The 12,743-nt window shown below is 34.7% G+C and overlaps 2 protein-coding genes across 5 annotated transcripts in view; both read left to right on the top strand.

Moving 5' to 3' along the window:
* prkar1b (protein kinase, cAMP-dependent, regulatory, type I, beta) overlaps positions 1-10,940 on the top strand; it is a 145,073-nt gene extending 134,133 nt beyond the window's left edge. For 3 of the 4 annotated variants that reach the window (XM_021471498.3, XM_068217650.2, XM_073943590.1), the window contains exons 10-11: positions 5,958-6,039; positions 7,416-10,940. In XM_021471498.3, the coding sequence (XP_021327173.1) occupies positions 5,958-6,039; positions 7,416-7,588 (255 nt within the window). In that variant the 3' untranslated portion in view covers positions 7,589-10,940. 4 annotated transcript variants of the gene reach the window in all.
* Positions 1-12,743, top strand: part of LOC141381148 (uncharacterized) — a 587,543-nt gene that overhangs the window by 256,925 nt on the left and 317,875 nt on the right. The window lies entirely within an intron of this gene.

Raw genomic sequence — 12,743 nt, 5'->3', positions numbered from 1 at the left:
TTTCTCCTTATAATCTATATTACGAATAGAGTACAAATTGTTTCCATTGACATGCAAGGCTTTAAGTGACCTGGAAAAAGAGTCTGTAGATGACCTCTTAACCTGCCACCAACCCCCACATTTGCTCATGAGATACCGGCTTACTCACAATCTGGAGTATAATGAATTTTAATTTTAGTGTAATCACTGTTTCTTTTAAAGCATTATCAAACAGAGGCTTTTAAAACTAAATCAAGATCAATTTCAAGTTAGATTTTTTGTTATTATTTGTTATTTGTTTTTGTTGTTATTTGTTATTTATGTAACTGTGTTTTATTGAAAATTCAGATGAATTCTAATTTTATATCAAGGATATGTAATTATTATTTTGCTAAAAACATATATTGAAATTTTGTGTATTTAAATGTATTAATAAAATAAAAATAATAATAATTATTATTATTATAATAATAATCATTATATTTATATTTAATATTGCCACAGTTGGGTGTAAGCTGTTACTCAGTAACACGTTACTCTATTCTAGTTACATTTTTGAGGAACACATTGATGTAACATTACATTTAAAATTTGTGTAATCTGATTACAGTTACTGAAGTCAATGTAACCGCGTTACTTATGTTACAAATACAGTTTTTGGGAGAAAAAAACCTCACATTTTCCACTGCCATGTCAGTTTATAAGCATGAACTTTTATTGTTGGAGAACATGAGCTGACGTAGTTGCTGATGAGAGTGGTTGCTTCTTCAAGTAGAAATACAGACATTACTTTGATTTCACTGAGCTTAAAAACAAAAATATTGCTGTGAAATGCCGTCTATGTTCAGACTCTAAAGAACTTTCAATTGCTTTTAACTCATCCAGCAACTTCAATGCACAGAAAGCATTCTATGACAATACTTGCCACTAAAGAGGACACCGGCGCCCAAAAACACAGCAGCCCAACTCACAGGCTAAATTCAAATATTTTGTGCAGTATCAGGAGTGAAGGTATCTTCTAAATGCGAAGAGGAGCATAGCTGCTTGTGGGGCCATTCACATATCGTGTCTTTTGCGCACATATATATTGGGAGCGCATTTTGCGCGCACTCGCATTTCCCAGGCGCACTCAGTTAAAAACCGTGAGTCAAGTGTCAAGAACTAACTGAATATTAAATTACTGAAAGAGCTGCAGTATGTTTTGTATGTTTAGTTATATTTTATGTGTTTTATAAGTAACTTCAAAGTAAAGTAATTAGTAATCTGATTACTTTTAACATGAAGTAATTAGCAATGTAATCAGATTACAATTTTCCAGTAGTAGTTAGTAATTTGTAATCTATTACTTTTTAACGTAACTTACCCTACACTTATTATTGCTAAGTGTATATGTTAAAAACAACATATTTGTAATTTGATCATTCATTATTGATAATTATTTGTTAATGCTCATAATAGTTTTAGTAATAATCATAGTTCAACGCTAAAAATACTAGGTATTTATTTATGTTTTGTATATTTACATTTATCATCATAATAATAATTGCATTTACATAATATTTATTTCATAATCATAATTATATTTGTTAATATGCATTTTATATTAACAATTGTTTGTTCATTGTTCATGGTATCTATAAACAACCTGTTAAAATTTTAGCTACAAAGCCAAGGAGCTTTCATCATTGTAACTGTATTCCACAACATAAGTTACTAACATTCGACAGTTTCTTTTTTTATGCTGATGTGTGTTTCATGCATAAAATATTTAATGATCTTGCACCAGCACCTCTCAAACAATGTGTGACTGTCTGTAAGGACCATATAAGACAGACTAGGTCATTGCTTAGAGGTGATTGTTCAGTTGATTTTGGACAATCAGTTTTTTCAGTCAGAGCAGCAGAATGATGGAACAAAATACCAGCGCATGTCAGAGAGAGTACCACTTTTAATCATTTTAAAACTGTTCTTAAAATATTGCTTCAACAATATCAAATATGTAACCACTGACTTGATTTCATTTTAATGATATTGATGTATTGCATGTATTCTATTGTAAGTGTATTATGTATTATTTTTTGCTGTTAAATTTGTTACAACTTCCTGCCCAGGGACTACAGATGTAAAATAGCTTTGTCGTGTTGTACATTGTCCCTGTATAAATAAAATAAATAAATTAATATTAGCGGTAAAAATAATTCAGTAATAAAAATAATTGAGTTTATTTGTGCATTTATTAGTATAGTAATAGTCATCATAATCATAATTGTGATCATTATTACTAAATATTTATATGCTTATAAATATATCATTAATTTGTTTATAATATTTATAATCATTGTAATGATAATTAATATAACAGTATATATTAAATTGGTATATTTAAAACATTTAAGCATGGTTGTGTAATTCATTATTTCTGTATATTACTGATTTTTACCTGTTAATTGTATCCATTAATTATTAGATAATTATTAATCAATATTGTTGTGCTTTGTACTTTATTTTCGGCTGATTAATAGTGTTTTTAGCTTTCAGTGTAACGTTGACTATGAATAGAGAAGCCCTGGCCTGTGAGCCTCGCTCCTTTTACTGCTGTATTGTGGGAAGCGTGTTTGTCCTTGATGTGACAAATGTGACAGAACATGTGTGTGTGTGTGTCTCCCTGTTTATCTTTCTAAATGAGTGTGTGCATTGCATTGTGGGAAGCGCTGCATGCGGTGGAACGCTATAATTGTTGGAAAATCTCAACACTGACAGGCCCAGGTGTGCATTGCATGTGTGTGTGTGTCAGTCTATGACGTGTGTGTGTGTTTTCCGAGTCCCTGAAGCAACATGCAGAGTTGTCTAAATCCTGTACACCTGCAGGCACATAAAGCAAAGAGTCTCACTTTCGCTAATCCTCCTGACGTGTCTCAAACTCGGCGACACCGTGAGCTAGGCTTTTCTCTCCTCTGTTTGCACTTTTCCTCCTCATTAAACCCGCATCTCGCTTATTGGTTCTCTTTTTGCAGTGTGGCAGTCTGACATTGAGGAATATGTTGAGCTACACAACACTCAAGTTAAGAGTTTTGAGAGTCAGATGGAAGAAGAGTGACAAAACTAAAACAGTGTGTATAAAATAAACTCAAGTGGTACCAACGCAGAGCCCTGAGGGACACCAGACTTAAGTCATGTAATAATCATTATTATTTTAGAGGTGAAAAAAGACAGAGAAAAGTTGTTTTATAAATAATAGCATTGCTAAAACAGACCCTTGTGGCACACCAGAACTGATACTATAATGCCTTTCTGAATTATATTAGTGACCTAATATCAATTTATTGCTAGGTACACAGGGATATTTTCAGTTTTGAGTGTCAAATGAAAAAAATGTGTAAATATTTCAGAGAAAAATAGACAAGGATTATTGATTGTGTAAATCCAAAACAGAGCCTTGTGTGACAACAGACTCAATGTCATAATCCATTTCTGAATTATTTTGACCACATACTATAAGTTTATTGCCGAGGAGCACAAGGCAATTTTGAGTTTTGAGAATCAGATGAAGAAAAAAAATACAGATGTTTCTGTTTGTTTTTTAAAATGCAAGAGGTACAAAAACCAAGCCAGGCTCGTTGCAGATATGTACCTAGGTCTACATTTCTGGGGACAGCAAAATACATAACTAGAGGTACGTCTGCTCGCACTTTTTGATGATCTCAAATTTGTCTCACTTGTATTCTCACGCAAATCCACCAGATGGCGCAATATAAACTTCAGCCAACCAGGGGTGCATTTGTTAGCCAACTAAGGTCGCAAGTTCTGTTACAAACATCGTTTGTTGATTTGGTGTTTCCCAAATCCATCGTTCCAACGAACATTCGCAAATTGCGTCACAAACTTGTACACTTGCAACTACACCTCTAGAGCTGTAGTTGAAAACATAATTCCTGCTTGTGTTCTATTCCCAGTTATCCCCCCTATGCCCTATTCATTTACAACATTCCAACATTTATACTTGGAATGATTTAAAAAACATAATGATAATAAAGTCTTAGATGTAATTTGCTTATTTTTTACAGTTCAGTTTTAGCAATCCTAATATTGATAAATGCGTTCTCTTTGTAGTGCACTTTGAAAATATTTGTCATTTTGAACACAGTCATGGCTCATGGCGAAAGCTAGACCTATTATTTAAAAGTGGATTTTACGTTACTTTCCAAAGCTTGTGAAAACAAAAATACGTTAATGGTTTTAGTTTATTGTAGCTTATTTATTAATAATCTGTACTGTATATGACATGTGTAACGACCCGGGGGGGGGGGAGTGACAGAGACAACTGGAGGTAAGATCCAATATGCAGGTTTATTCAGCGTCAGGCAAGCAGTGGTCATACAGGTGCAAACGGGTATATACAGGCAAATCCAGAATTGTCGTCAATATAACAGGCAATAGGTCTAAAGGCAGGTGGCTAAACAGGATAACAAGGAATGCAAGGCTAGGGTCTAAACACGGATAAACAAGACAGGGAGAAACGTGTTGTAATGTCACTATGTAGCAAACAAGACTCGGCAAACTAGAAGGGTGAAAGAGTGGCTTATGAATGGTTTGTATAAGTCTCTGACAAGGTTCAGCTGGTGAGTGTAATCAAGCTAGATGTGTGAGCATGGGTGTCTGAGAGAAGTGCATGTATGAAAATGTAGTCCAGGAAATGCGGAAGTGTAGTCCTGAAGTTCGTGTGAGAACCAGCGATCTCTGAAGAGCGATCGCTGGTTGTGTGACAACATGGGCCTGTCGGTTAGAACACTTCTGAAGTGGTTTATGTGTCAAACTGTAAAAGTAAACTTTTAAATAAACAAATAAATAAATAAGATTAAAAATAAATAAACAATATCATGCTTAATAATAAGAAAAATAATTCCAAAATTATAGCCATTAACTATTTATATGATTTATATATGAGATTAGAATAGAATTTTAGAATGGAATAAAGTATATTCTCAATAATATTTGTAAAGGAAACATCGACCCTATATGTGCCGTTTACATATACATATTTATTATTACGGAATATATATTAATATGGAAAATAAGTGTATGTTTTTACCAAAAGTAATAGTTTTTTTTATGCGTGTGCATGTATAAACAACGTAATTTGCACAAAAAAGTATGGGGTTTTTCTCTAAAAAAGTCGTTACTCCACCCCGATTAGAGCGTCATTATGGACGTTTTACGCTATAACTAAACTGGATAAAATGATGGATCGGCGACAAATCAATTACTGTTTTGGGAAACATTCGTCACTCGTCACTTCCCAAATGATGCATCGTACTATGTCAGTTCAGCCACAAGTTATGTCGTTGTTTGGGAAACGCATCCCTGGCCAGCTTGCTGTCAACTGACTGACTGCACGACCCACCCACCCCCTTCTCTAAACCCAACCGATAGTGTCTTCGAAAGCGATCTAGAAAAAGAAAAGCCATCATGGCCACGTGATTTCACCACGTTTTCAACCTGTTGCTCATTTCTTTGTTTATTTTATTTATTTTTTTGCTTTTGTTTTACTTGGTTTCTGGAAACGTTATTCGCCAGACTCGAACTGTCGTCGTAGTCAGTTCTGCTCCACATTTCAAGTACACCCATGTACATGGCAAATTGGTAACACTGGAAAAGCCATCCATATGGAGGAAAGCAGTTAACGATAGCATGAAAAGGAACAGAAACCTTCACACCGCCCGCAGTATTCGTTTTAAAGGTGAAATGCAGCCAGACAGACCTCTGGCTACATAATTTGTGCTCTCCAGAAATGAAGACAGGGGTACATATCCACAATGAGCCTGTGTTGACAAAAACAGAGCTCTGAGGGACACCAGACCAGATGCCTTATGCCTTTGCTTTATTATTTTCACAAGCTAGTATCAGTTACTAGCATGTATGCACTGTGATATGTAATCAAAATCCATTATAAACCTGCATCTTTTTGTTTCTCTTTCCAGGGTACGGCGTCTGTTCTGCAGCGCAGGTCTGATAACGAGGAATACGTTGAAGTGGGCCGCCTGGGTCCATCAGACTACTTCGGTGAGTGTTGCGAGGATCTGCAGAGCCTTGTAAATAACAGAACAGAAGTGCCTGCGCCAGACAGGAAGAGTAGATTTCCTAACAGGTGGCAGTTCGTCATGTGCAGGGCTTGCAGAATGTAGATCTGTGCGCTTGTTTACTGTCAGTGCGGTTTCCACTGCTGCACCGCAAGCACACTGAGCTTTAGATTATCACACGACATGGAGAATATAGAAATATTTACATTATATAGCCAGCTACTGCTCTTTGTCTTAGAGCTGTATAAGGTAAAAGTGTTGAGTTTGTGTAATCAGCACACAGCAAAGAGAGTGAATTTTAACAGATGGCTGCTTGAAGATGAAGTGCAGCACTGGTGTCACAAAACAAAAATGGTAAAAACAGTATTTGTCTCGACATCTTTTTTTTCCTGAGCACTCCTCCATCTGCAATTGATTGGCCAATGAGAATGTTGAGCTGTTTAAATATGCAAAAGGCTTAATTTTACTAGTATCTGTATAGTAAGAGAAATAGGACAGACTGTTTTTATTCATTTATTTATTTTTCTTCAGCTTAGTCCCTTATATATGAGGGGTCGCCACAGCAGAAAGAACTGCAAACTTTTCCGGCATGTTTTACACAGCGGATTCCCTTTCAGTCGCAACCCAGTACTAGGAAATACCCATACACTCTCACACTCATACACTACAGCCAATTTAGTTAATCCAATTCAATTATATCACATGTCTTTGGACTGTGGGGGAAACAGGAGCACCTGCATATATTCCTATATTATATATACATACATAAGTCAGAATTATTAGATTATCAGAATTAATTTTTTTTATTTATTTTTTTTATATTTCCCAAATTATGTTTAACAGAGCAAGGAAATTTTCACAGTATGTCTGATAATATTTATTCTTCTGGAGAAAGTCTTGTTTGTTTTATTTCTGCTAGAATAAAAGCAGTTTTAAATAAAAAAAAAAAATTAAGGTCAAAATTATTAGCCCCTTTAAGCTAAATTTTTTTCGACAGTCGACGTAACAAACCATCGTTATACAATAACTTGCCTAATTACCATAACCTGCCTAGTTAACCTAATTAAGCCTTTTAATGTCACTTTAAGCTGTATAGAAGTGTCTTGAAAAATATCTAGTCAAATATGATGTACTGTCATCATGGCAAAGATAAAATAAATCAGTTATTAGAAATGAGTTATTAAAACTATTATGATTAGAAATGTGTTAAAATAAATCTGCTCTCCATTAATCAGAAATCGAGGGAAAAATAAACAGCAGGGCTAATAACTCAGGGGGGCTAATAATTCTGACTTCAACTGTATGTCTGCTTTGAGGAAGTCATTTGTCTAACTCGTGTGTGTTGTTTTATTTGTACAGGTGAGATAGCGCTGCTGCTGAACAGACCCCGTGCAGCAACAGTCGTGGCCAGAGGTCCACTCAAGTGTGTGAAGTTGGACCGTCCGCGTTTCGAGCGCGTCCTCGGGCCCTGCTCTGAGATCCTCAAGAGGAACATCCAGAGATATAACAGCTTCATTTCTCTCACAGTCTAACCCGGCCGTCTGAAACGCGTTGCCGTCAGGTTATCCGGGTGCCTGGTTGCATAAAATAACGTGACGTTCTCCACCAGTTCTGCTTAAATCATTAGCTTCAGTATTGCTGAGTTGTTCAGAATGGATTCAGCAGTAGATAATAAAAACGACTTCTTTTATGCAGCCAAGCATTCAGTTTTTACTTTTTTGCCAGAAGCACAAGTGCTCCACCTGCTTTTTTTTCCCCTTTGTGTGATTTTTCTTACTGTATGTGCACTTTGAATTTGACCTATGTCGCCACAAAGCTTTATTTCTGCAGATTAGGAGAGGAAATGAGGTGCCCATATGGACTGATAAGAAACATCTTCATGTGGCATGTGAAAAAAGTCCTACAAAATGTGATGCATGCAGACCAGAGATGCATTTTGTTCACTTGCCATTCAGATTCTGCGTCGAAGAGGAAGGTAACAGTACAGATGGCACAAGTATATAAATATGTTTACACAGAGGAAGGAGTGTTTATGTTTTTGTTCTTCAGCTTCTGCCTTTTAGCTGTGTGTTTTTTGCGTGCCGTGTTTAATCCTGCGTGGGTCAGAATTGGAGATCCTCTGTTTATTGAAATCTGTTTATTGAAAGCGATTTTGCCGTTCTATATCTTCTTGGCTGTTTCATCCACCCTGAACATTCTGAGTTGTGCTTCTACAGCTGGAATTAATGGGAGGGGGTTTGTTACATTTTAAGACACGAGTTTTAATATAGAACTGCTATAAAAGCGGTTTTCATTGGGAGTCTTAATGTGTTTTAAGAGCTGAATCTGTATGATGTTGCTTTTCTTTTCTTTTTTTCGTTCTTCAAAATGCAATTGTATTACACACACGCACACACGTCCCCCAGGCCATGTTTGGGTGAAGCTCAGCTCATGAAAGCTGTCAAGAACATGTCCAGGTCATATTTCACCCCAAAAGAAGAAAAAGAGGATACAAACGCACATACACAATCTGACAAAAGTCTTGTCGTCGATCTCAGTTGTAAGAGCAACAAATAATAACTTGACTTCTAGTTGATCGTTTGGAAAAGTGGCAGAAGGTCGAATTTTCAGCTGAATCATCTGTTGAACTGCATCCCAATCATCACAAATACATGAAATCAAAGAAGGTCAAGATGCTCCAGGATTGGCCAGCCCAGTCACCAGACATGAACATTATTAAGCATGTATCCAAAGTATCTTGATGAACTCTGGGAGTCCTGTAAGAACGCTTTCTTTGCCATTCCAGATGACTTTATTAATTAGTAATTTGAGTCATTGCAGAGATGTATGGATGCAGTCCTCCAAGATCATGGGAGACATACACAGTATTCATTCTTCTTCCACTGCAGCATGGCTTTATATTCTATACTGGACAATGTTTCTGTTCAATGACAACACTTTTTTTCTAAGCAAAGTCAGACGTTATTGTCCTAATTAAATAATTAAAAATCAAGACATGATTATATTTTATTTTGATAAAATAATCATATTCTAGACGCCTTTTTCTTTCATATAAGCCACTTCTGACAGCAAATGATCAACTAGAAGTCAAGTTATTGTTTGTTGTTCCTAAAACTTGGATAGGCGACAAGATTTTTGTCAGGTAGTGTATATACATAAATAGCATATAGGCTTTATGTACATGTGTATTCATAAAGCCTATTTTTAAGACCATTGAGATTTTGGGTTGTGTTGTGTTTATTGTACTACTGTACTTTTATTTTAGCTGATTTTAGTTTAAAAAAAAAAAAAAGCATTATTGTTACTGTAAAATGGAAAATAAAAATAATAATTGGTAATAATGAAAGTTGCAATAAATGTGGAAAAAGAAATGAAAATTAGATTTTTTTTCATGGTACATTATTAATAACATGGAAGAGAAGTGTATCCAGGTGTCACGAAAATAACACTAAAAATAGGTGTAAATGTATTTATGAAAAAAAGAATGCTATATTGGACTGAAGTATGACTTCACTGCGCAATTTACCATTTTATTATGAAGTAAAATTGTATATATTTAAAAAAAATTATTAGAAATGATAAACTGAAAAAAAATAACAACAATAATTAAAATTACAATTAATACCCCAGCTGCCGGAAATAAACCGTAAAATTACAGATTTTTTTTTTACATGTATTATTTCTTTTAAATATTATTTAATATTTCCTCTAACGTCTGGGCTACTAATTTTTGAGCCATTATCATAATTAGAATCGTTAAGCATCCTATAGAATATAACAATTTAAATGAGAGATTTGTAAGGGGTGTACTTGATGTAAGAATTATTAGCCTCCCTTTGAATTATTACTATTTTTAATATTTCCCAAATGATGTTTAACAGAGCAGGGAATTTTTTACAGAAGGTTTTATAATATGTTTTTTCTTCTAAAGAAAGTCTTTTTGTTTTATTTCGGCTAGAATAAAAGCAGTTTAAATTTTTTAAACACCATTTTATGGTCAATATTATTAGCCACCTTAAGCTATATATGTTTTTTGATAGTCTACAGAACAAACCATTGTTAAACAATGACTTGCCTAATAACCCTGACTTGCCTAATTACCCTAATTAACCTGGTTAAGCCTTTAAATTTCACTTTAAGCTGAATACAAGTGTCTTGAAAAAATCTAGTCAAATATTATGTACTGTCATCATGGCAAAGATTAAAGACTAGATGTTAAAACTTATATTTAGAAATGTGTTTAAAAAATCTCTCAATTAAACAGAAATTGGGGAAAACAATATACAAGGGGGCTAAACATTCTGAGCGCTATATATAGTTTAATTATAAGATAATGAAAGCTTAAAGTAAAACAGCCCCAGAATGGGCTCAATTTTGGGGTGAAATATGAACTCTGTGTGAGTGTTTACTATGAAGTACTGATGGACATGTTTAAAAACTGATCAGATATGACAAAACAAACATAATTTTAAAAGAATAATGATAATATGAATTACAATAAATAAATAAATGGAAATTTGACAATATTTGATACAGTATTGAGAAGAAGGCAGAGAAATGAACACATTTACCATGAAACAATTTTTAAAAAGCTCATCAAAAATCTCAAATATAGGATGAAATGTATGTAGGTATAAACGATATATAATTCAGATATCGAGCCGGAATGTGACTTTTGTGTGAGATCCAGTCATTTTTCAGCAGGTTATGAGACGATTGCTGTTTGTTTTATTAATGAATGATTTAATCTGAGTGATTTTGGAAGAAGAGATTGTGCATGCTTTGTTTCTACCGAACACAAACACACACACACACACTGATTTTTGCACACATTCTGTGACTTTAATCTTCAGGCCAATAAAGAGAAGCTTCTGAACACCACAAGGAGTGTGTTGTGGCTGTTTGATGCATGCGCTCGGTCTGTTTGATGTGTGTGAGATCACCTTATCAGTCTTGCTGTGTTTGCCTCCGCTTCACCCCGGATCTTACTCTGTTTCTTTCTCTCTGCCAGTCAGATGTCAGCTTGTGTTGTCAGAGGAAGGAGAGGCCGAGCAGATTAAACTCCAGCTTTTGGCTTTGACACATTCCATCTGATCTTAACTACACTAAATCAACTGGGGAATGTACTCAAGCCTGCCACTCAACCGCTTCAAACACACACACACACACACACACATACACACACACACAAATGCTTCATTATAGACTGCAATCGACAGCATTTTTGTTGTTACTATTTGTATACTTGTACAGTTTTTTCATTGATTGTGATTTTATTATTTTATTATTATTTTTATATTTCTTTCTGTTGTTACTAAGTCTAAATATAATCATTACGTACGTTTATTATATTTTTTACTAATCAATTGCTTTGGGCATTTTTCAATATACTTTCTACTATAAATACTATATAATACTATATAATATTTATAATTTTATTAGTAATCATTTTTTTTTGTGTTTATATATATATATATATATATATATATATATATATATATATGTATATATGTATATATTAGGGTTGGGCATCTAAGCTATAATGCCGATCCGATACGCATCTCGATACAAAGAATACGATCCGATATATTAGCGATGCATTTGTGACATATTGCGATGCAACACGATACGATTCACACCCATATCACGATACGATGCGATATTTCAGCACTAACTAATTAGATCAAGTTTATGAGATGATGTGAAAGAGGATGCTGTGCCATTGAATGAGTTTGATTATTTATAAACCAAGCAAAACCAAGACTTTTTTACAAACTGGCTCTTCTCTCAGAGCCAGAGTGTCAGTTTACAGTAGAGGGCCATTTTAGAACATATAGCACATATTATTTAAGTATTTTCAAGATAAACAGAATGTATAAGTGCAAAATATATTAAAAAAATATGTATATATTTGCACTCTTTCAACATAAATAAATTTAGCATTGCACAACAAGAATTGTGATTTAACTTTTCAACTATGAAAACAAGTTTTACAAAGATATATTTTGCCACTGATTATTCAAAACTTAAGGTTGTGAACTAGCAGTGTTATGCTGCTTTGAAACATCACTGTCACTGTAAATAACAGGCTAATAAAAATATAACAAACCAGCAATCTTCTTGCTGTGAGGTGGTCAAACTACCCACTGTGCCACCGTGACACCCAATTATTTTTATCATTATTATTATTAATATTATCATTATTATAATTAAATAAAAATTAACAGGAGGAGGTGTTTAAAACCTTCGTTCTCCGTGACACTAGGCTGAATATCTTTGCAGATGAACAATGCAATAGCATTCGTTATTGGCGTAGAGCGAGCAGAACTGTTGCGCATGGAAAAAAAAACTTGCAATGCTTTTCTCACCACTTTTGGAGCTGGTTGAAGCAGTGCGAAAGCCGGGGATGCAGAAACACTGGAAGATGCTTCCACAACAACACCGTGGCGCCGCTTCAAGTGAGATTTCAGATTAGTCGTACTGCCCGCGTATTTTACAGATGCGCGGCACATTTTGCAAATTGCATCTGTCCTGTCATGTCGTCCATCCTTAAATCCATAATGTTGCTTGCCATACTTTAGATTTAAAACTCAGTGGGGAATAAAATGTTTGTTTTGCTTCTCGCGCTTTCTGAGGGCGCTCCACTAGCTTCATCCGCACACCTGATACACTGAGTTGTAGTGTGTG

This window comes from Danio rerio, chromosome 3 (assembly GCF_049306965.1).
Source record: "Danio rerio strain Tuebingen ecotype United States chromosome 3, GRCz12tu, whole genome shotgun sequence".
Classification (NCBI taxonomy): Eukaryota; Metazoa; Chordata; class Actinopteri; order Cypriniformes; family Danionidae; genus Danio; species Danio rerio.
This window is presented reverse-complemented; position numbering and strand designations above follow the sequence as displayed.